The sequence below is a fragment of the Scatophagus argus genome, chromosome 13 (genome assembly GCF_020382885.2).
Source record: "Scatophagus argus isolate fScaArg1 chromosome 13, fScaArg1.pri, whole genome shotgun sequence".
Lineage (NCBI taxonomy): Eukaryota > Metazoa > Chordata > Actinopteri > Scatophagidae > Scatophagus > Scatophagus argus.
The window spans coordinates 19,678,678-19,704,639 of NC_058505.1; the positions used below are offsets into that span (position 1 = coordinate 19,678,678).

The 25,962-nt window shown below is 39.4% G+C and overlaps 1 protein-coding gene across 6 annotated transcripts in view; it reads right to left on the minus strand.

Annotated features, from left to right (window-relative positions):
* The window catches only part of astn1 (astrotactin 1), a 356,774-nt gene that overhangs the window by 7,103 nt on the left and 323,709 nt on the right, over nt 1-25,962 (minus strand). For 5 of the 6 annotated variants that reach the window (XM_046409632.1, XM_046409630.1, XM_046409633.1 and 2 more), the window contains 3 exons: nt 7,572-7,707; nt 5,626-5,726; nt 3,570-3,753 (listed from right to left, as the gene is read on the minus strand). In XM_046409632.1, the coding sequence (XP_046265588.1) occupies nt 3,570-3,753; nt 5,626-5,726; nt 7,572-7,707 (421 nt within the window). Of the gene's footprint in view, nt 1-2,710; nt 3,204-3,569; nt 3,754-5,625; nt 5,727-7,571; nt 7,708-25,962 lie in introns of those variants that run through there. The other variant, XM_046409635.1, reaches the window with a different exon arrangement.

Consider the following 25,962-nt stretch of genomic DNA (forward strand, 5'->3'; position numbering starts at 1 on the left):
GACCTTCCGGGAACCTGAACTCTACATTTTTGACATGACAGAAATTGGCTATTAGGTAACCTTATTTCTATTAAATTCAAATCATCAGTGGAAAAAGGCCTAAATGTAAAATATGTGTGGTGTACAGTCTGTCCAGAGAAGGTGCACTGTGGGTGAAGATCCACATCTGAACTGATGGGGGCTGCCCATGTTTTTGCTTCTCAGCTCCAGACACTGCACTTTCAGGCAATTATAATAAGAATAAAAAAGAAGAAGAAGAAGATAAAGAGGAAGATGTCTGACAACAGCAGCAAGAACAGCACTGAATTCTTGGACCCCTCGAGAATTGGCAGGTCGGATAAACAATGATATCTCCACAGATCCCTGATGTTTACCAGCTTGACTATCCTGTGATACTTTATACCAACAAACCATTGGCTTAGAAAAATGTTTAAGGATATGATCTTCATCCTGATACAACCATAATGTTTATTCATGCTAAGACACAAATACAAAGAGCAAATCTAGAGCAGAGTCGAATGAATGGCAGTGATGAAAATGATCTTAGTTGCTTGTGTAAAAATGGGCCAACAACAACACTGGATGCTTGAAAAATCAGAAACTTTGCATGACTCTTATTTTGGTTTCCTAAAAATGATATCAGTAGTATTTTTGTCCTGGCGTCAGTGCAACCATTTATCTGCAGCATTTGTTTTTCCTTTTAGTTAAATAACGTCAGAGAAACAAAGTGTTTGACGCCGCGGGGAAGTTGTCAGCACACTTAGACACACAGCAGTGGAGCTGTAAGGCCATTAACCTCTCTGCCTGCCCACTCGCTTGGTAACAATAAACAGCACACAGCTCTGCTTCAGGTTCAGTGTGGAGTCTTTCCTCACACCAAACCAGATACATAGGAAAGTCTAATGTTCATTTGATGACTTGGCTAAACAAAACATGTTTATACTTCCTTCCCCCGTTGCCAGGCCTCACCTTGAATGCACTTCTCTTCTGCTTTTCCAGCTCTGAGCTGCCTTTATTAACGTTAATCACCCCGCCCTTTAACTAAATTGGGGGGCTGTTAATCTAAGTGTATTTTAATGGAACACTTCAGAAGCAACTCCCTCAATTACATCAACTCTTTCCAGCATGGTCCCTATTAAAAACAACCTTTCATTAATGGAGAGGGAACCCACAGACAGAGAGAGAGAGAAGCAGAAGGAATTTAGAGAGCCTTGGCTAATCAGTTTCACCTGCAAAAGTGAAAGCATGTACCACAGAGTGCCATTTATAAGTATGTTTTATGTCGGACACATGGCTTTGTTTATAAAACGTTAAGCTAAAACTTTTATTTTCTGGGTACTTATCTGTAGTTTGGGGGGAAACTGTGTGTGTGTTGGGGGGAGGCCCTGATGCCATGGAGAGTTGGCTGTGTGAGCCACTGTAGGATGTGTTTGTTACTCTGTTCCAAAAAAAAGTGATTTGGAACAAATTGCAACTCACTTTGAATAATGTTGGGAGGAAATACTTTTGTCAGATAGGATTGCCTTTGTTTTGGCTTTTGGTTTTAAAAAGAATAGCTGCCCCCATTTCAGGATTTATGGTTTAGTTTAGTTTTTAAGGTTTAAGACTTAAGTTTTTAGTTTAAGTGACAAAAAAGGTGAAAGTTGTGTCAAGCATTACAGCTGCTCAGCCTTGTGCCTGAGGACGCATGAAAATGGCTGGTAGTACTGTGTCGTGTTGCAGTATTTAACATACCAATGTAAGTGAAATATCGACACACATGAGTATCAGTTGTCATATATTTTCTCTATACTTTCCTTTGCGATACTATAGTGATTCTCAAAAACAAAAACAAAAGTGTTTAAACCCCTAGCCACTAGATGGCAGTGTTGTAATCTATCTTCAACCATATGACTCTGTCACTACAACGTAACATCAACTGAGACAAGAAGTAGCAAACACATATCGCTAGTGTAAACACAAAAACTGCGGGCCTATGAAACAATATATCATCTTGCTTACAGCTTTGAATATATTGAATCGCAACCCTTCGTATCATAATATGTATCGTATTGCCAGGTTCTTGAAAATACACAGCCCTAATTTAACAATGCTGATAGCACGTTCAGTCATGAAGCAAGGTCAGGGTACAGTAGCATAAACGTGTCAAATCAAGGAACAAAAAACACTGAAGTTAACCAACAAATGTAAAATGAGACCACTCTGGACGAGGTGGAGTTACTGAAGCTTAGCTGAACTCGCAACATTCAAGTAACAGAAACACAAACATGTGCTCATGTGCTGTCAAGCATCAAGTAGAGGTGTATGTGTTTAATTTGACCAGGTGTATGGAGCCAGGATACTACATCAGATCTGCTTGTTGGATAATGAATCACATGTTTTTGATGTTGGATTAGAAGGGGGGCTGCGTCCAACCATTTGTGTGACTTTTCAAAATCTACCATCAAACGTTCACGCCCACTTCACACTGTGATTGGCCAGCTGAGTGGAGGTGAGAAGGTAGTCGGGCTTCCCTCTCCGGTGCTTACATTACATTATGCCTCTACCCCCGTCTATGATGCCTTTCAGTACTGTCTAACATCCCTGACGTGTCTGCGGCACTCAGCCTTAAGCTCACTCCTTCTTAAGAGTTTAACGTGTCAACACTTTACTTAATTTATACTTTTGTTTTTAAATGTGTGTTACGCTGCTGCTATTTTAAGCAACAGCGTAACACACATTTGTTGCATTACATTAGTATTAGGATTAAATCAGCACACTTGATAGTATGTAGAGAGTCTTCTACAAGTAGTTGGGCTTGTATGTGAGGTCTATAAATCACTGGTAGGATGGGAAGAGATTCTCATGAGCAGCGAGGGGTAAAGTAGTCACTAATGGAGCATATCTGTAATTTCAGTCCAGCCCAAATCTCCCATATGTTTCTTTTTATATACTGAAAACACAACTAAATCAGTGTCTGGGTTTTCCAACATATTTGAAATAGCTGGTGAAAGAACTGTCTCCTCAAATTGCACTTTAAAGTGGTGTTCACACCAAACCAACCCAGGCTCTTGTCTAGTTGCCACTTTTCTTCAATCTTGCAGCCAGGCTGTGCTGTTATTGTTCGAAAACGTCAATGTCAATTGTACAAGTTTGGTACGACAGATTGCTTTTTCTTGGTGGGAGGGCGACTGAATGGCGAAGGCACACTCGCACAGATACCCCTGCAATTGGATGGAGCGATTACAGTCAACACATGATTATAATGTCTCAGTCTTTCGGTATTTTCTGTAAAAGTCTGACTCCTAGACTTGTATATTGTTGGGCCTTTCTAATAGATTGGCCATCAAACTTAAGTTGATGATCAATTTGCTGGTAGGAATGCCTCTTTTCATCTGAGCTTACATAACCGAAAAATGGGCACTCATGAAATACTCACCGTCATTTTCCTTCCTCAACAACTGCAATTTTGAACCACAAAAGTGCTAATGATGTACCCAATCAATCAAGAGACTTGCATTTTATCTCCAAGGTAGGAAAACTAAACCAATCTGACCAGACAATTAAAGCAGATTAAAAGATATCCGTACCTGGGTCCTAACTCGTCCTCACACCTCCAGGTGAATTCTCCAAAGCTCTCATAGCGCTGGTTGTAGTGGTAGAGTACACGGTGGAGCGTGGGAGCACCCAGGTCCATCAGAGTGTTGTAGGCCGTCTGCTGCTCCTTCCCGCTGGTGTAACCGTTGAACAAGTTATAGATCTTATCGGCTATTTCTGTAATGGCAAACACAATCATCAACAACTTTGAGCAACACCAGGCGACTTTGCATGCAGTAGCATCATGCCAGCTACAAATGGCAAGCAGCAAGAATGATCTTAGCTTCAGTCACCACTCATTTGGGATGTTAGTAACCAATAAACAGCTTACTTTATTTACCAAACTGGATCCTCAAGGAAATGCAAAAGAAAAATATCTAATGTTGGTGACTCAACTTTCTCTCAACAAAGCACTATCACACTGCTGTTTTGTAGACCCAAATGCCTGCAGCTAACGAATGTTTTTATCCTCGACTCACTGATCAATTATTTTCTCCATCAATCACTTGGTCTATATAATGTCAGAAAATAGTGATTTTTTTTCCAAAGCAAAGCATGATGCAAGCTTATTGCTAAGTCTTCAGATGTCCTGTTGAGTTTGTCCCATAGTTCAAACTCCAAACATATTAAGTTAACAGTCACATATAACAGTGATAAGCACCAAATCTCAGATGACAAGAGATGTTTTTAGTATTTTTGTTTTAAAAACACAATTGACTATTAAAACATTTGCAGATTAATTTTCTGCCATTTGAATTAATCATTAACCTAGCTAAACAAAGCTGTCCAGACCCACTGGGGGGTGGGGGGGGGCTTTTCCATCCAATTACTGCTGCACATCAGGATTTTTGTAGAAACACAAGGCAAATCTATGTGCTCTCCATCTGTGAAAATACAATGCCCTCTCCTTTTAGTTCTACTGCAGGTGTATTTTGCAGAGCAGATTAATAAGACAGATGTCATGCGTATCTTGATATTAGTAGCATTTCAAAATTAATAAATTGTTAACATATCCCACTAAACCCAAAGTACTGAAGATTTTCTTCAAATGGGAAATCGTTTTGTCGTCGCTCGCAAGATTAGTAACTTAGCCACCTGTCCTGGTTAATAATGCCAGCACAATCCGTAGAAAGCCCCAGAATGGAAGTATTGTATTTCATGCCATTCATGCATTTCCAGGCATTAAAATCAACAGCGTAAGCCAGCAGTATCACACTTCACTGACTGCAGTATTATTTCAACAGTTCATTCAAACCTGTAGCAGGATTCACAATAACACCTTTGCTATAAATCTCTCACTGGTGCACAGTGGCAAAAGGTTTCAACTGGGAATCTTCTTTTATTTCTGACTATATGGAATACCAAATCTCCGTCTTGCTCCGGAGACAAAAACTCTGGCTGTGACTATAGAACAGAAAGAGTAAATGTCTGTCCTTTACTTCCCTTCCCTGTAATCAACACATGGCTAAAAGTGGCCCATGGACCATCTCAATCTTAACGTCCTCAACGAAAATAAAGTGACCTCAAAAGAAATCAATACAAGGCAGCATTATGTTAATGAATCTCAAGGTGAATGACTGTAATGAGGGTGTACTGCTGCTGAACTTGATTCCAGCAGAGACGACGGTCTACATTTAGATTGGAATAAAGGCCTCGAGTTGACTGTTGCGCACTCATTTCAAGTGACAAGTTACGTTAGCAGTTGTGGAGACACAAATGAATGCTTCAAATAATACAAGAAAAGTTGACTCTGAATGTTGCGTTTTTAGCCAAGAGTAGATGTCTAAATGAACGTTATCTAAGTCAGTATGACAGTTTGGGAAAGAAAAATAAAATCCTATAGACATATTCTATAGGATCCATATTAAGTTAGTCAAAACCTCTACATAAATGTAGCGCAATGTATTGCGATCAGTGAGTTTTTTGGGGCTTTTTGTTTTTGGTATTTTTACATGAAAATCACCTTGAGCAAATGTACTGTGAGCCACCTGTGATCAGCACGGAAAGATGATTCACCTGTCTGACTTTAGCGTGTGACTCTTTGCTCACCTTGTGCTTTGACATCATCCACAGTCGGACATGGAGTTTTGATGGTGACCTCACTTGGACTGGAACGGCGTCCCGTGTTGTCTACTGCCCACAGCCGGAACCTAGACACATACATGCACATCTGCTGCTGATTGTGAGTGATAAATAATTTTATCACAGTCATTTAATTCATGAGGATTCTGTTGTATCAGCAGCAGCAAACATTTGACAACTGCTGTATTTCACAAAGCTTTTGATTCAATGAAAAGACTCTACTTTGTTAGAAATGAAAGCCTGCATTATCTAAACAGGACTTTCATTCAATCCAGACTGACAATAATTGGAAAAAAAAAAAAAATTCACCTATTGAATATCTCCACCTAGTGAGCAAAACACAAACTGCAGCCACCTGCAGCATCGAGGATTTAGACGGACAGTGTCAGAGGGCAGAGGTTTGTAGGAGATATATACAGCCTTTAATTCAACTTGCAGCTGCAGAGTGTGCTTTCTGTGTCATTCTTACATAACAGCATATATGTACTTCTTCCCACGCAATACACTTTCCCTCTACAGGGCAATGATCTCCACTTTCTTACGTCTCTGAAAATATAAGGAGTACAGTGCCCTGAAGGGAGAGATGAGGCCTTGGCTCGGAGAGATGAATGAGCTGCCAGACAGGATAGAGAGAGCAGGAGGCCCGCTGATGCTGGGATTAAAAGGGCATGTGTAGCTGCTCACTCAGCCCACATACATCAAAACTGTTCGAAGAGGCTCCGTCCTCGGGCCTCTTGCCCTTTTTTCTTCTCTTTTGTTTTGCTCATACTCTCTTTTCCGCTGCGCCTCCCTCTTGATCAGTTTCTCACTCTTTCTTCTTTTTCTTATCCCTTCCCCAAACTTTGCCTCTGCTTCTCCATTTCTTTCTCTCCACCTCGCTCTGTTTCTTTTTGTCTCTACAAAGTGTGTGTGTGTGTGTGGCTTCCCTCCTGGCAGGCTTTCTGTGAGATAAGTGTGAGCATGTGTATGAGATCATCTGAGCATCCGGTGTGTATATGTGTGCGTGCGCCCTTAGAAAGACCTACATCTTGCTTACTGCACCACATTGTGAAACTTCTTTACGCAAACACAAACAGGATATAAAACTATTTGAATGCCACAAATGCAGTTTTTCTATTGTTCAAAAAATGATCCCACATTATCCTGACTGATATTTGACTTACTAACACCAAAAATGTAACCCCACATTTTCTTGGTCAGCAAAAGCGTCACATTCAGCGCATTTTGTCGTGGTCAGAAGAGTATGTGATGACTTCATTTGGAGATAAACTCATTCATGTGGAAAGATAATATGGTCCTGAACTTCTAACTTAGCCTGCATTTGACCTACTGACCCTGTTTGGCTTGTCAAAAGTAAATTCTGCACAATCACAGTCTGATGGATTAGCTGAGACTTGGTCCAACTGAGTAGACATCACTACGTCCACCTTTAGTACAGTCTACAGCTGCTGTACTTCCTCCTGCTTATTTTTTGCTGACTGCAGTTAGGCAATCACATTTCAAATGCACAGAATTAAATATGTGTGTTATTAGCTACGTAAAATATCTGTCAGTACCATTTGTGGCAAATAAACTGTGCAGGAATAAATAAAAAGATTTCTAACTGTGGAATATTTCTCCAAAGGTTATCTAAGGCCTTTCTGGACATGTCTACTCTTTTCCAGCTGGGAAGACTGCAATTGCAAGACTTGCAATTAGTTTAGAAAGCGAACACAGTTTCTGAATGCACAAACAGTCCAGTGGGTCAAATTCTGCTTGCTTTGCATTCATTTCAGTCCCAACACAACCAAGAGGGTGTCTCTCACTTGTTCGGAATGAGATCAGGTAACTGGGCCAGCTTAGTTTATATCTTCATTTTATTTGATTTAAAAACAACAACAACAACAACAAAAAAAAAAAACAGAGTAACTTACATGTATGTAGTGTCAGGTTCCAGGCAGCGAATGATCATGCTGATAGAGGAGGATAAGAGGTTGGGGATATCCCCCAACATCACACATGGAGACCTGGCCCCAGACAGGATGTCATCCACAAAGCTCAAAAGAGTTTCTGTGGAAAAGAGCAAGACAGTGGGAGACTGGAGTTGAGAAGGTATAATTCACCCCAGTGGTTCATGTACATGTCGAGAAGAGACTATTTGAAATGTAATAATTCCTAGATTAGCGTTGTAAATGTCTTGGTCTTCAAAACTGTTTTTGATTTCTTGCCTATTGGAGTTGCTCTTTTTAATGAGTGTTCTATAAACAATAAAGCTCACTTTAAATCAAACTCTTTTGTTGTTTTCTTGGACATGACATCAGTGCACTTATCAGTTTTACTGCAGCTTACAAAATGAGACAATTGAACAAATGTAAACATTATGCATGACGTAGTGAATTTAAACTTCCTTTAAAACTGCTTTGAGGTAACATAAGCACCACTCTGCTGAGCCTCCCCTGGACAAAATAAGTATATACAGACACAGGGCTACGCCTGTCTACCGTTGAAAGGGCAGATTAAGGCAACTTGACATTAGACATAGCTCTCTGCTGCACCGTAAACAGGCACAGTAATAAAATGTAAAACAGATGAGGACTGCTTTGCTCAACAACCACACACGATAAGCATAATATGTATCTGTAGAACCCATCCACAGAAGTGAAAAAGTTTACTTTTACAGAGTTTGAGATTCTATAGAGTCAATGATCAGGCGAAGGCTGGGTCATATATTTGACAGCAGTATCATCAGGATTTGGATCAGAAGAAGGTAAAAAGATCAGTGTATTCACTGTAACACACAAAGTACACTCAATAAACTTTATAGTTGCAGAAGAATGTTCATGGGCACTTCAACAATAGATGCTGAGGGAGAACAGTGTTACTCATTCAGTGTCCACCCACATATTCCCAACAGATTCAAAACACCAGCTTTTTTTAGTATTCTCTCACCTCTAGGCCTACCTCACCCACCTAGTCTACAACTGTTTGGACTAAAAAAAAAAAAAGTCTTGACATCATCTACCAAGTTGTAAAAGCAACATACACAATCAATCACACACATTAGGTAGGTGTAAAAACCTTTTCAAAAACCCCTGTAAAATAAAGGTGGAGTGAAATCACTGCCTGAAAGAAACTGACAGTATATTACTTTTAGGTTACCTGTCTACAATGAATGAAAATGAATTTTGGCCCAAGAATTACTGGATAAATTTTCCTAACTTCCAACATTACTTACTTAAAGCTCAAGCATGTAAAAGTAATAAAATGCAACAGTAAATCACAGGTATGCAACACTACACAACTCTGGACTGAAGAGATATACACCAATCTACAAACAGGCAGATATCACACTGTCTAGGGCTAGAACAGTCTCGGTCTCGAGACTTTTGTACCCTTTCTTACACTTTGAAGGCAGTGCCAAGCAATAGGTGTAATTCCCTTCACTATCAGTTGTTCCGAATCCACAAACTAGTATCTACTCAATTGTGCTCATGTACAACTAAAAATCTAAAGTGAACATACCAAACCACATTATTTAGCTTCAAAGAAAACAAAGCATCATATTTGCTCAAGTGGTAGACTTTAGTAGACTACGGATTTTTATTTTGCTTTCCTATTTCAATTTTGGGCTACTTTATTCTTCTGTCCCACTACATTTCAGAGGGAAACACTGTACTTTTTTACTCTACTACATGTATTTAATACCTAAAGTTACTAGTCATTTTGTAGATTTTACACGTAAAACATATGATCGGCTTAATAAATCATGCATTGCTGCAGATTAAAGCCACACAAGAGAATGTAGTTACAAGCTCATTAAACATTAAACATTAAATTAATGCTCATATGCATCAGAAATTACAATCCAAATATATGTAATAATGTAACTGTTAGCTAACATAACTTCTGTACTGTTACCTGAGTAAAATCTTGAATTTATTCATGTATTGGAGTATTTCTGTCTTAAGTATACACACCTACCAACACAACACTAAACCACTGACTCAAACACCTGCATTCACTTGAGCATCTTACATGAGAGAGATGCAAACCTCTGACTCCTATCCTCCTCCTCCACCTCCATTGCCCTCTCTTCAGAGCTTCTTTCCTGCCTCTCAGGCTTTGGGTGACACATGCAGCTAGCTATGTTTTCCCAGCTGGCACTGCATACGTCAAAAGGGCATTTGGCCACCGAGGTGTGCCTTTCAGGGGAAAAACCTTCTGCTAGGAAAAGCTAAGTCTGTGTATGTGTGTGTGTGTAAGGGTGTGTGAAGTGATGGGTTGCTCTAAGGTGGTCATCTGTGACCCTCCGCTACACAAGCAGTGCCTGTCTGTGTGTATTTATACAATATGTGTTTGTGAACTTCTGGACGCCTTGAGGTGGTCAGCAGTGCCTTTCCTCCACAAGAGCTTTCCCTCTCATGTGTGCCTGTGTGTGTGTGTGTGTGTGTGTGAATGTATGTTCTGTGTGAGTGATGGGTGCACTGAGGTGGTCACCTATGTCTTCCCTGTTGACCCTAGCCTGTGTCACCAGATGGTAAACAGAAGGCCAAGTGCCATGGAGTCAAAAAGAGAGAGAGAGGATGAAAAAAAAGGGTGTGCAGCAGCTGTCAGAGAGAGGTGTTTACCCAGCACAGAGACTGACACACGAGTGAAAGGTATAAACAGTGCTGGAGATGTAAATGAAAAGTGACATTGTGAGCCTTTGCACCACTGAGCATATTAATTGCTGTTTGGAATATCTGACTTGAGTATAAAAAGGAAACAGTGTTTGAAACTTCACAGGGGAACACAGTTTGGAAATATGCTGAGTAATTCTCTCAATATCTGAGCAAGCTGGGTTCTAAATGACGACTGACATCAATCTTCATATACAATTACAGTCTGTCTAACCAACACAACATTAGCTATTCAGTTTGGATTTGTGAATGTAGTAACTACCTTATTGGCTGTCTTTACTGCAACTGTCTTAAACTCTAAGCTAACTAAAACACACTACACAAGTCTAATAAAAACAGATGTGACTTGACTGAATGTATTCTCTCTCTTTTTTTTTTTAACTTTTTTTTTAACAAACAAATTGGTACAAATTCAATTTTTTTTCCCCTGGAAAATTTAACTCAGATTCAAAAAAAAGTTGGGACACTGAAACATAAACAATACAGAATGCAATAACTTGCTAATTCTTTTTGACATATACTCAATTGAAAACAGCACAAAACCAATACATTCAATGTCTGACCTCATCATCTTTATTGTGTTTTTTAAATAGATACTTATTCTGAATATGATGGCAGCAACATGTTTCAAAAAAAATTAGGACTTTAGCAACAAAAGACTGGGAAATTTGTTGACAGGAGCATGTTGGGTATTTATTTACCCCCCCCAACTACAGTAGAGAACAAGAAAAACACAGGCAAAAAAAGGCTCAAACATTTTCCTGTGTTTGTTTTTCTGTCACATTTCACTGAGTCCACTGGCTGGACGCATAAGTCAGTCACCAGCAGAACACCTTTTAAATAGGGTTATAACGAGTGAGTCAGTCCAAAACCATGTTTTTGAGTTGGATACACCTTATTGCTTAAAATGAATGAACCTCATACCTTGTTTGTCAGTGGCTTCCAAAATGCATGTAAAACGCATAAAAAATGAGCTTATTTCTGCTCTTACAGTTAAAGCTCAGATTTGTCAAAAGTATCTTAACATAGTACTCCTATGGCCTCTTCACACACATAGACTCAAAGAAAGAACCCACCTTCCACGAACCCTGAAGTTTAAGGTTGTCTTTTTCCAAGGCCTGGTACCTTACTAAAATTATGCGTAATAAAATGTAAAACAGATGAGGACTGCTTTGCTCAACAACCACACACGATAAACATAATATCTATCTGTAGGACCCATCCAGAGAAGTGAAAAAGTTGGGTTTACTTTTACAGAGTTTGAGATTTTATAGAGTGAATGATCAGATGAAGGCTGGGTCATACATTTGACAGCAGGATCATCAGGATATGGATCAGAAGAAGATAAAAAGATCAGTGTATTCACTGTAACACACAAAGTACACTCAATAAACGTTATAGTTGCAGAAGAATGTTCATGGGCACTTCAACAACAGATGCTGTGGGAGAACACCTTACTAGTACTAGAGTACCTTACTAAAATTATGCTGAATGGGAAAGCTGTTGTGAGACGATCTACTCTTTTTTGTTTGTGTGAATTTACATAGTTAAATTGGAGCAGGAAACAGCTGTAATTAGGTGTTTCTGTGTTGTTGCTCTGGCATCAGAAGACATTTGCAGAAAGTTGAACAACTTGCTCTTATGAGAAAATTTATTTAAGTTTATTGGTTGGATATTGTTCTGGTAATGCAACTCAACAGGACATATCCCTCTGCTGGGGCTCAACACTGTCTGGGGAAACATAAATAGCTCTGGAAAAACATAGGCCTGTACTGTGAAACAGAATTTCTCAACAGCGAGGTAACTTCTGGGTTAACTTGTTCTGGTGTATTCAAGTCAAGAGACCAAAAAGTATAAAAGACGAACCAACGACCAATCAGTTCTCTATAAATATCTTTGTCATTCATAGAAGATCCCAGAGCTTGGTGAGTGGATTATGAGCGGTGTACTCCCGTGTAGGAGGGCGCACTCCTGTCTTCTTCATTTCATTTTTTCCCCTCTCAAAGCCATTTCATTGTGCTTTTGTATACCAATATCATAATACAACAAAGATGGATTGAAGCACTAAAGCCTTGTACTTGTACTGGAAAGATATGAAAGTACCCCTTCAAATTATGATGTTATATATAGTTTTTATTCGCTCCCTAGTTGACACTGCCAGGGTTTCAGCTGAAATAAGCTCAACAAGGCTAAAACTGTACGCCAACAAATACATACAAGCAGGACATTAATTTACTGCAGTACTCATAATTATAGCTAGATCCACGTGTGTCCTAAGGTTTAGAGAAGCCAGATAACAGAAAGATATTCTGGGTTCGCAGAACCTGCTCACTCAGAATGACCTACTCAAACTACTGAAGCATCTGAGTAACACAGAAAAATCAAGATCTTATTACTAAAATTTTGGTTTTGTTCAAGCACCCTAACTAAAGCTAAGGAATAGTCGTGGTCATACTGAAAAGAAACTTTTAGATGCAAACCTTTCTCTCTGGTGTCAAAGTCTGATGCTTTGTACATCCAGTCATCCTTACGAACATCTGCACTTTGTGGAGACTTTGTGGTGCTGCAGAAATATTGTGGTGTTTCTTTATGACAGACAACAGTCATTATTCTTATGGCCACAAGATGCAGCTTGTCAGGAAAACGTTAGTCATACCATCTGATGACCAGTGTTGTCGTGTCTACTGTGAGGACAGTCTTATTCAAAAGCACTGATCAGAAGTTTTCAAAGAAGAATACTTGTGGTTTAGTAGGTCTTAATTTGTACTTTGTAAGAATAACGCTGAACTCACCATGTTAAGTGCTGAAATCTCTCAACAAAGCAACCCAGAGGTTAGCCAAACTGATTTGTAAGAGAAAACATAGGTGGGCAGTCATATTCCAACATAAACTGTGTGTCAAAATTCATCTCAGTTAATATCCTGTTAATTGACAGTTTTCCTTTTTCAACTCTGACCCATACTTGCTATGTGTACATGCTGCAATAAGGGATTATAAGACAGTTCAGGCACACTCAATGTCATTTTCACCTCAAAATAAGGCAGTAGAGATATCCTGACTAAACTTTTGGCTTGTTTGCATTCTTGTCTCATCATCTAACCTCTCATGATTTTTTTTTTGTCCTTTTGGTCTTCATTGGAGTCACGATAAACAGGAACTCACCTTCAAAAAATCTGTTATATTGCTTCTCTTCTTGAACCATATGGCATGTTTGGCCTCTCCTCAGTCAGCGATCTCAAGGCATGTATTTTGCCTTTGGCAGTGTCAAATGGACTGTGATTAGAAAATTGTTAGCCAAGTACAGACGGGTGATGAATTCTCACATACTCACATCCCTGCCTGTTCTGTTCTCACTCCCAAACCTCCTGTCTCACATTTGTTGTACAGAGAGAGGGGGAGGAGAGCGGCTCAAAAGCAATTGCTAACAAACTCTTGCTTAAACACAGTCATAAGCTCATTAAAACATAGCAATAGTGCAGATATGGGTGACTGAAAATAAGAAAACACAACCTCAATTGCGAAAATGTTGCGACAGAGGCTACAAAAAACTGGGAAAGCTGTGGAATGCTCAGAAAACACTTGTTTGGAACGTTCCACAGGTGAACAGGTTCACTGATAACAGGTGATAGTATCATGACTGGGTATGAAAGAGGCATCCTTGGAAGACTCAGTTGTTCACAAGCAAGGATGGTGTGAGATTCACCACTTTGTGAAAAATTGTGGACAAATGTTGAAGTAGACTGTTTCTTAATGCACTATTACAAGAAATTTTTGTATTTCACCAATCCATAAGGGCATTAAAAGATTCAAAGAATCCAGAAAAATCTCTGCATGTGAGGGGCACGGTCAAAACCCAATAATGAATGTCCACGACCTTCATGTCCCTCATGCAACACTGCATTAAAAACCAACATGACAGTATGAAGGATATCACCACGATATCCGTCAAAGCACTTCAGAAGACCACTATCAGTAAACATAGTTTGTTGTTGCATCTTAATGGTAGACTCTATACCACACAAAGTGAAAGCCACATATCAGCAAAATCCAGAAATAGTCCCAAATTGAATATGTTTTTGGAAATCACAGAAAAAAAGGGTCATTAAGTTCAAAAGCCAGCATCTGTGATGGTATGCAGCTAATGCCCACGGCATGGGTAGTATGCTCATTTCAAGGCTTTGGAGAAACATATGCTGCCATTGCAAAATGTGAGGCTGAGGTTGTGTACCTTAGGATCCTAGGACCACCACAGACTGCGATAGACTAAGACATATAACATTATTACTTTGTGGATTAAAGAGCTGCCATTTACTCTTTATCTGTCCAATCTTTCCTGTCAGTCGCAGAGTCCTCAGTAAGCCACCTGGAGCAGCACTGCTGTAGTACAGTTTGAGGAACCCCACTGCGCACTGTTATGATGAGAGGAATGCTTTGTGTGGGTGGCCTGCTGGCCAGAAAAACAGAGAGCGCACCTATTCAACTATAATAAGCATCTCAGTCAAATGAGACGTGTTGCACTATGAACACTGTGTTCTGCCATGGCATTCATAGACATGAATCAACATCAAGAGCATGCAAAAAACACTCAGAAACAAAGTGATTCTCCAGTGTACTGATTGATGACAACTACAAAAAGAAAAAAAAAAGAAAAAAAAGAAAAAGAAATAGATTCTGGAATTAAATCAGAGCAATACTTCGATCTTGACATCTCCTGATTTGGCCAGCTTGTGACAGGTACTATGATGTTGAAAATTCCTAAGAACACGGTATGTGATGAATTCTGACCTTTTGCACCTTAACATATTGTTATTATGTGATTATTTCATCAGCAGTATCAATAGTTTGCTCCCAGAACTATTTTACCATTGTGATTCTCTGCCCAGGGAATCTACAGGATTATTAGATATATAAGCCTTCCTAAGTATGCTACAACTCTACCAATGAAAGGATATCCTTGATTTACTTTGGGCCACAGTTCACAAAGAAAAGCTTCTATTGCAGCATCCAAAAATACCAACCTGTTCTCATAAGAAAAACAGCTGAATAGGCTATCTGTGCAGCTTATTCAGTTCATATTTTTGTGTGTTGTTTGGTGGCGACTTTTCGTGGCTGTAGTAATTATGATGGGAGCAAAGGAATGAAGTCAGGTGACACAGCATAAAAAGGGACAAAGTCCACATAAGAAGGAGGCTAGGGTGGATGGATTGCTGACCAAAAGTCAACAATGACTTACTTAAACTTATGTAAATGTGCTTAAGTCATATATGTACATATGTATGTCATGTACAAATAGGTACCCAACTTATTTTAACCCAAGTCACAGTCTTTTCTCAAATTCAATCAAGTTGTTTTGGTGCCTACACCTATCCAAAGTTGTTGACAACAGAACTATTCAGTCATTATGGTTCGAGAATATGTAATAAAATCCTTATAGTCTCTGCTCAAAATTTATTGAGATAAAAAAAGAAATGAAAGCAACATACGTCTCGTATATGGTGAACCGTTTATGGATTATAGAACACCAGCTGAATGACAGGTTGTTTCAAAAAAAGAAAAAAAAAAAACGAAAATGAAGGCTTGGTGATTTATGCCATCTTGGAAGTCACAACTGAACTGTTGGCAAGGAAAATGTGAGCACATTTTGAGTAGTTCAGATTTTTCAAAACATATTGAAATGTATTTTCTCTCAGTTTGTGTAACAGGCTGTACTTCCCACCATCTGAGAACATGATCCTGCATTTCATTTCTACAAGATGACATTTGTAGACTGCTAGAGGTTCAGTTGGGAGGTGCTGTAAATCTGTCTATTTAAGAGAAATCAGTAAATCTGCCTGAGGCAGGAAATTGTAGCTTTTCCTGTGTGGGCATCGAAAAATTCAGGCAGGCACTTTGAGAGACACTGCAAATATGGAAAGATGTCAGTATGATAATGAAATAAAATGTTAATTGTTTAAAATGTATAGCTATACATACAGATCTTCTCTTAAAAGTAAATAAAAAAAATTTGCAAACAAACTGTGTTTACTAGCAAAAGTTTCCTCAGTGGTCCTCAGCCCATGTAGTGGTATACAATGTTTGACAAAGTGTGGAACATCATCCCATCCTCGACTGAGCCTTTCGAGGATGCTCTTTTAATTTTACCAATAAACCTGTTCACCTGTGGAATGTTCCAAACAGGTGTTTTCTGAGCAGTCTACAACGTTCCCAGTCTCATGGTCGCATGCCTTCACCAAACCTTTCAAGTTACTTCCATGTCTGTCTAGCCTCATATGTAGTTAAGACTTTCAAAGAATTTAATATAAAGGTAAATGCAGTTCTTGGAAAATGGACAAAAAGCTAGAAATTCAAAAACATGGTTGCATGTATCTCCAAATGTGAAATACAGTAAACGATATGCCCTTCTGTTCCTGAAGTGTAGTGTTGAATAACGGACAGAAAACTTTCTGATATCACAGTGAAAGTGACCTTTGACCCTTTAGATTTAGATTAGACTATTGGATATAAATATTTTATCAGTGTATGGATTTTTGGGCTTTGGCAAAAAAACATGAGGTCATAGTGACTACCAATTCGAATCATTATTCTTTGAGTCTAAGCAGACGTTTGTGATAAATTTGAAGAAATTCCCTCCCTCATTCCTGAGGTATTGCAATCATGAGAATGGGATGTACGGACAGAAAACCCAAAAATACAATGCCTCTGGCCATAGTTGTCGCAGAGATGGAGGCATAAAAAACAGTGTCCATGGCATGAACACAACTATCCCAGGATGTAACGCATTACATTTTATAGATGCAAAATTAACAATTTAATGTTTACGATCGAGTAAACTATTGAATATGCATTGTATAGGGAGTAGTGAATGAATGGTCAAATGGTTGATTTCAGACAAAGCCTGTGGCCTCAGTGGTCATTTAAGACAGATGCTTTACTCTCTAGTCCTGTTTTCATTGCACTTTGTCACCTTTTGCTCTTGTTGATATGCCAGCTTTCCCACCTCAGCCAAGCAGAAAAACTTTTTTGTAATATTCTGTAAGTTTTTATAATTTTTATTTTTATTTTTTTTATGTACAAGATGTGGATAAAAGCAGGCAGATGGAAATGCACTTAGAGTTACATACACTGAGCACAAAATACCAGTCATCTCTTTACAGATAATGGATTTATATCAGGTTGGGTAAAACCGAGCCCCATCTGCAATGGAACATCATATTCTAGGCAGAGCAATAAGATGACACACAACACACACAAATTGTGGAGACCCACTTTCCGAGTGGGAGAGCCACAGCTCTGAGAAACTTGTCATTCAGCTGGAGTTGTTTACCCTCAGCATTCTTAAAGTATGATTGGTTGGAAAAATCAAGGATTGCCAGGAGAGTGATGTGAGTTATGGGATGTCTCACCTTTTGAAGTCCTGCCTGCTGTCGTCAGTTCAGTTGTGCAGGCCCAGACCCTTAATGTTCGTGTGTGTGTGTGTGTGTGTGTGTGTGTGTGTGTGTGTGTGTGTGTGTAGACCCTTCCAGCCAATCCACTGCTGTTTTTTCTGTGCTTCTTAATGGAAAGGACAGGTGCTTTAAATAGGATAATGTTTATACTGTGGAATCTTAATATCTATCAGACATCGGACATGGAAATAAAAGAGATCACATTTACAATAGTGTCAATAAACTCTCCTTGATATTAAAATTAGCAGCTGAGTTGCATTTCACAATGTGATAATGTTATCCCATAGGTGAATGCAAAATGCAGCCTGATTATTTCGTTTCTGTTTTACTTCTGCCATGGTAGCACAATGTTTCACTGTGGAAGCAGTCATCCACTACAAACAGAAGCAGAAGTCAGGTTTAGAGAGGCACATACGTATTGTGAACCTGGTGAACTGAGAGGACGGGGCAAGATGTGGGAGAGAGCTAATGGGAAGTTTACAGTGCCATTACCGTGCGTGCGCGTGCACAGACACACAGACACTTCAGGTAAACACTTTAGCTGAAATGTTCTCCTTTATCCATCCTTTAACAGGTTTCTCTACGGGCTGCCTGGGAATTCATCCACTTCTGTTAAAGCAGACAGCTTCCTTGTAACTAGCTGTAATTGGCAGCTACACGTACACACTCACACACAAACACACACATGCAATTGGCAGCAAGAGCCTTAACAAACAACATCTGGACTTGGTTGTCTACCTTTCCATTGAATAAAAGGCAGAGAGACCAGAAACACAACAACAACAAATCACTGACAATCCAACCAATCAGTGGCATTTGGCATTTGAACTATGGTCACAACCACTACAAGACTGGCTACACAGAGATTTACACTTTTAATTTTTATTTTTTTTATTTCTATACAGTAACTTTCCACTGGACATGAAGAGGTAATTGTTGAATAACGGGAACACTAGATTAGGAAGATGAGGATGAAGAGGTGTGGATGGTCTGGAGGTGTCATTTTAAAAAATGGTCTTGCGTGAAAGAAAGGGGAACAGCCCTCCAATCAGCATGAGCTTTCTCCCAAATTGTGTTTGATATGTGCGCTGTTAAGCTGCCATTTGCGTCACGGCAGTACAATTCATTGAACATTACATCTTCGGAGGGGCGATAAATTGTTTTATAATTTGATAGAAGTGCGTCTGACCAAATTGATAGCAGTTGCTGTGAGAGTGTTTTGCACGCCACCTGTAAGTTTAGCCAAATACGTCAATAAAGGAATGTAACACCTTGTACAAATGGGGGATACAGCAGTCAATAACACGCCAGCAGTCACTGGGAATAGGTAAAAGATGAATGCTTGTCATACCTTGTAAACAGCCATACAGTTAGAAAAGAAAACAAAACCTGCATCTCCACATATCAGTGCTTCATGCACATCTTTATAGGTGGGGAAGGTCAAGATTTTGGATTCTCTCAACATTTATGTATCCTTTCATCTCTCTTTCTTTTTCCTCTCTGTCTTACTTTAACTGTCTTTCTGCTCACAATTTGTCTCAACCGAGTTCCCCTCTCACATGGACAATTCGCACTAACAACATTTTTTAAGTGCTTCTGGATTGTTTGGACTGTCCATCAGTCGTTCGTCTCACGCAACCGAATTGCTTCTATTTCTCACTTCACACTGACTTGATCCAAATATTTTTTTCACTTGCGTGCTTATTGAAGCACAAACCCCATTGGGAGTCAGATCACGCATGTTTCTCACTTTTTATGAACTTGTGAACTAAATCTACAACGATCCATCAAGGACAACAGCTTCACTTTGAACTTTTCAGCTTCACCGAGGCTTCAAAATCAATGCCTCTCTTCCCTCCTGTAAAACTGTTTTTATCTATTGATCTCACCTGTAGTTTTGGTGGTATTCCCCATAATGAACAGCAAAGACCATGGTGAAGACAATTTAGTTGGCCTAAGTCTGGTCAGCACCAAAGCAGTTGTGCTGATAAAAGGACAGAGTTAGCTTTATGGGCAGCGATGAGCCTAACAGAGGATGAAGCTGGTGTAATGGTCAATGGTCAAGAACAGAGCCCTCAGAGCCTTGTACAGAGCCCTCATCTCAACCCCAACCCCCCGGGACCAACTGGAACCACGACCCATGTCCCCCATCAAACAGTGCCTGACCCCACAAACAGTCCTCTGCATTAATGAGCAAAACCACTCACAGAAACACTCCAAAATCCTGAGGAAAACCTTCCCAGAAGAGTGGAAGCTGCCACAGCTGCAAAGGGGGGACCAACCACACCAATGTCCATGCACTTAGAATGCAATGCCACCAAAGTCCCAGTTGTTGTAACGGTCAGGTGTCCCAACACTTTTGTTTATATAGTGTATGTTGGTTGGGGCTGAAGACTACAAGTATGTAGTTCACCTCTGCATCCTGCTCCCCGTTTCTGAAGATTCATTAGCAGTCTTCAGTGAAAATACTACTCTATTATAATTAAATTCACCTACAAAAAAATCTGAAGCTTACCATTCTGACCCATTACTTGTATAGCTAGTTTAAATTGCAGCATTGGCTATAGTGAAAGTGCCTTATTTTTAACAACTGGGCACTTTTTACTCTGGTGTAATATAGAAAGGTTCAGAATTGGTTGTTAAGGTTAAGTTGTCATGGTGACCTTGACTAGACAATGTCAGGCACTAATTCTGCAGTAGTTAGAGATCAGCTGGTTGAATCCACTAATACTATGACAACAAACACTGAAGCAAAATGCAATGCAAGGCCTTCCTTTTCAGACCATACAAGCACAGTGCGCTCTGCTGTTCATTTGGACGCACTTTAAGAGGTGCTTGCAGAGGGCAGCAGAGAAGGTTATGTGTGGTATTTACAAGATGAGTAAGAAATCCACTTGAAGAATGATATAACCAGGGCTGGTGGTAGGTAAATCATACAATACCGGAATGTTATTATTGAAATGTTTTTCATTAATTCCATGACTATATGCCAGAGAGGCTGATTTACCAATGGAGTTTAGCCTCTGACACAGAGCACATTTATCTTCCTCATGATGATGCCCAAAGAGGCCCATTAGCCTTTCAAAAGAAGTTTCAGCCAAAACACCCCTTTGTAACTGGCAGTTCAAAGCTGCGGACAGGATTTACACAGCTGATGTATGTGATAAAATAACATGGCACAAATAGAATACAATCAGACACTGTGAGCTTGGTGACAGTTGTCTCCACTACTATAAATGTTCCTGTGATATCTAATGAGACTTTTAGTACTACCCTGTTTTGATTATAAGATATTAAAAACAAAAAACATATTCCATGAGCTGTACTTGTGGCCAGAGGACTCAGAGCTCAGAGGAATGGAAAACCTGAGGAGCAGAAGAAATTAGTACAAAAGGAGTGTACAGTATGAGTATGTGTCTTTATATGTACTAAATCATCTGGATGCCCAGCAGACAAAGTGAGACATTGGCAGGAAAGCAATCCTGGAAGACGAGGCATTGTTTCTTTTACTTCATGGAGACACTGAGATCTGGGAGAAGGAAGAGGCTTAAATTACATAGTCTATGGAAACAAACAATCAAAGGGATACAATTTTGGCAATCAATTAAATTCTTGAATCTTAAAACGTACGTATGATGAGGTAGCATAGCCCAATACAGCATTATATATTAAAGTTCAGCCTAGAATGAAAATAGTTAGAAACCTTATGTCCATTAACAAACAGAATTTGGTTAGTTAGTTGTCAGGGAACCCCTAGCACTATCTCCAATGATGACAAATCCTGACACAAGCCTTGGAAGGTTGCTTGAAAGTAGGCATTGGCAAAATGTTCCTTCCCTTGGGGAAGGACTATACAGTCACCAGAATGAATAATATGACTGTATGTTTCTGCAAAGCAGGGATATGTTGAAACCTAACCTTTAATATGTTGAAATTTTACTTAATTTTTCATTTTAATTTGTAATTGTATGCCATGACAATGGTGTGCTTAAGCTCTGGTTAGGTTTAGGTACAAAAAAGCAGCTGGCTATAGACTTGACGTATATGGTTTTGTCAACACAAACATGGCTCAAAAATCTGCCAACTGTCATTCAAAACATCTGCTTTTGGTGCCACAAAGATGACTGCTATGTGCCAGCAGTCGCTAAAATGACCCGGTTTGTAGGTTAGTGTTCTTGAACCATGGTCCCTTCCTTAGCTCGCTCTACTTGCCAAAGTTTCATTCCATTGCTGACCCATCCACTGATATGAAGCTCATATACATTTACTCTGAACATGATGTGACACATGTTGTAGAAATATTGACGGAAGGAACATGTACTGTTTCAACTTAATACTGTTGAGTGCACCTGCACACACAGTGCTAGATTTGGACCCAAACTATTTGATCGACTAGAATCTCTCCATTTCCAAATTTGTCCAAGGAAAAAAGCACCAGGTGGTGTGGGGATATTCAGTAGTCCCTAATTGATGTACTGATTTTTACCCTGGAGTATGTGAGGATTGTCTGTTGTAAAGAGGAAAGCACTGACTCCCATCTGTTTATCTTTTCAGAAAAGCCAACTTTCTTGGGCTCCAACTTGCCACTTCATTGACAGATATCAATGCTAATGTTGGCAAAGATGTAGAAATCTGGGGTGACAAATATCTTAAAAGCAAGTGATATTTTCATATCAAACCTCATTACTAATGGACAAAACAACAACATGTCTAATCCTTTGGTACTTCACAAGCATACATGTCGAAGAGCATCAGGCCAAAACCTGATGATGAACTTTGCAGTCATAATATTAGATCTGAAGCATGTGCCTTGAACTCTCAAGTAAAGAGAAATGCAGAGCTGTCAACTGATGACTACCTGTGCTTAGCTGGCTCAGATGGCTGGGGACCCTGCTAGACATAATAAACCTCAATTTGCAGTGAGGGTGAACTGGGCCCCTGTCCAGAAGTTCTTCAAGTCCTTTCTTTGTAGGAACATTTCTTGCATCATGGTGGAGATTCAGGACATGCAGTGGTTGATAGGGTCAGCATAATATTTATTATAATTTATTTGTGGAGTGCCTAGCGGGACAGTTGAGATGTGAATGAGCATATATAGTGGGCAAGCATCGAGTAGAATGACCGTACCTATGCATTCAAAAGGAACCAGCTAACATGGTCCAGTCTTCTGATTCAGAAGCATCATATGCATCCAACTAGAAGGAGACCTGAGGGGGCAAGCCCAGGTCATTCTTGAAGAATTGTAATATCTTATTTAGCCTGAATGCCTTGCGATTTCCAAGGTGTAGATACAATGTGGTCAGTTAAGTGGACCTCTGGGTTTTTGGTGCTTCTGGAACCTGGACCCAGAAAATCATGGGAAAGTGGTTGGATGGGTGGTGGGGTTTAATTTTCTCTTATGTGTGGTAATGACACTTTTATAATTTATGATATTTTCTTTTTTGTCTGTGATAATAGTTTTTACATTACACCTAACAACACAGGAACTGGTGAAGAAAAATCATTCAAGTCCAGTTGAGAAGTTTGGTGTCACTTTATTGAAGCATGCCAGCACACTGGTGAGCTTACCAACACAGAGCGGATCTCAGCCATTGTGCTGATTCAGAGAAATGGAAGCTATTTCATACAGTAAAACAGTGGGTAAAGCAGTGGGTAGACCATATATAAATATGTGGTGATCAAAGGGTAGGGCAGTATACTGTAAGGTAGGTATTGGATTGTGGTCAGATCGGATGCAATTACAAATGGGAACAAAACGCAGGAAAGGGAGTATTTGCATACAAGCCTCAAGGAAGCAAGATGGACATCTAGTTGGTATATGACACGATCACAAAACCAGAAGGGAATGGAAGTGGTTCCTGCATGCCACTCAAATAGCAAGTCTGCTCTTCCCAAATGTGTATTTCTTCTTCAGAATGAAAGTACCGATTCTGGATAGCTCAGAATGACACTGCTCACTACAGTAAAGAAAAAGCAGGTGGGAAGGGTCAAGCACTTTCACCTCAGAGGAAGTGACTTGTGCTAAGAGGAAACTCATTCCGGTTTAGCTTTGGGGTGAGAAACACATGTTCCGGTCACCCCCAGTGTCTGTGTGTGTGCATGTATGTATGTGTGATGCATATAGGTGAGTAATGTGTTTATCTACTGGAATCCTTGTACCACTGACCCTTGAGCAAACCTTGCCCTTGTTGGGTGATCAAAGCTGTTACATCATTAGATTACTCCCAGCCTAGTGGATGTTTGTTTTCACAGCGAGACTGGTCCACCCGAGTGGTGCCCTGACTTAAAGCAGACTTCCTATTCATGAAACTTCCACACATCTGCTGGGGACTGTGCATATCCGTGTGTGTTTGCATGTGTGTGTACACTTACACTATGATCTCACCTTGTGTGCCTGAAGCTTGTTAAGGGAGAGATTACTGCACAAACAAGCTGTTGTCAGTTCCAGATCTAGTCGAGTCCTGGACACTATAATCATCAGCAATATGGATGTCGACTTATCAAACGTTACATAATTACAAAAATCACAACAAAAAAACAACAAAACAAAACAAAACAAAAAAAAAACACACAAATACAATTGTAGAGCTTTCAACAAGTGTATGCTCTGTGTATAAACGATAAGCGTTAAGGATGCTTTGTAGAAAACGGGGGGATATTCTGACATCTGTTTCTGATGATCCTTCAGAGAAAGTAAAGGTCTTTTTTGCTATTTTTTTGTTTCCTCCACAGATGATTAGTAGTGTCTGTTCAGGTCTTTTCCCGTAAATGGATGCTCTGCTTCGACTGTCCTTCTGGAATTTATTATGTGAGCCATTTGGAGATTAAATCCAGGGAAGAAATAATATTTCAGATATTGAAGTAGTATCACACAGTTTCCGAGATTAGTGTGTGAAAACAAATGATTTATGCTGAGTAAACACGCAAATCATAGCACATATTTTTGGTAAATACGAAAAGATTTTACTTTCAGTCAGCACTCTTATATAGCAAGTTAACCTTCCCAAGTCTTTTACCACCCACTGCAGCTTTTGTGGGTGGTAGAAAAGTATGGAAAGATACATGCATATAATGTAAAAATGTAAAATGTACGATAAACAATAATCATCTCTGGATGAAGTACAACTATCTCCTCATCTATCGCATTTCTGCAATCCCGCATTTGGACCTGACTTTACAACATTGTGCTGTTGTGTTTTGCTGTCTCTGTTTTAAGAGTAAAAGTTAGATATCAAATTTTGAAATGTGTTGAGAGAGAGAAGGAAGATACTGAAAAAAAAAAAAAAACAGTAAAATTAACATAGATGTATTTGTCTGAAAACTTAACAAGACTGATAACGTTCACCTAAGCTACACAGTATCAAAATCCTGAGGCTCATTATAATCACTAGAAACACAGTAACAAGACATTTATTTATTAAAATACATTTCCTCTGAAATATGTCCACAACTGCACAAAACAAGTCCATATATTCTGGCTCATGGATTCCCTTGCCACTTATCTAGAGCTGAGATTCCATTTCATCTGTATTACCACATTATGCAGTTAAAGCAGTGCTCTTTATAGTATCATTAACAATGACACAAAGATACTGCAGTATATCCATCATAATTTCTGATTTATTATCCCTTAAACCATAATGTTCTGAATCTATTCATCCATGAAACTGGGGGTATCACCATTCCTATGTCACAAGGAAGTTGTGATGAAAACCTACTTTAATCGACTTAAATTTCCTCCTATGCACCACATAGAGTACCTTAAACAGATACGGTTTGCCTGAAAATGCTTTGACTGTACGCTGACTGAATATTATGAAGACTTTACATCCAATAAATGCTGTTTGACTCATCTTGCTTACCCTGTTTTGATGCCTTTTTGTGCAAAAGAGAAATAAAGAGGATGATGAAGAGAAAGGAGAACAAGGAAAACAGTACAAGGGTCAAAGGAACAAGAATGGAAGCAGCTACAAAAGGTCAAGAAGAAACGAGATGTGCATATGAAGGAGACCACAAAAAAGTCAGAAAAAGGTTAAAAGAGAAGAGATAAAAATTTTAGTTGGAGAAAACCAACAGAGAAGAGGAACAGGAGAAGTGAGGAAAGATGAGGCAGTGGAGAAGGAAAAGCAAAAGAGGGGGAGTGAGGCAGCCAAGGCGAGGTCTATGGAGGATTGTACATCAGCTTGTGTGAGACAAATTTT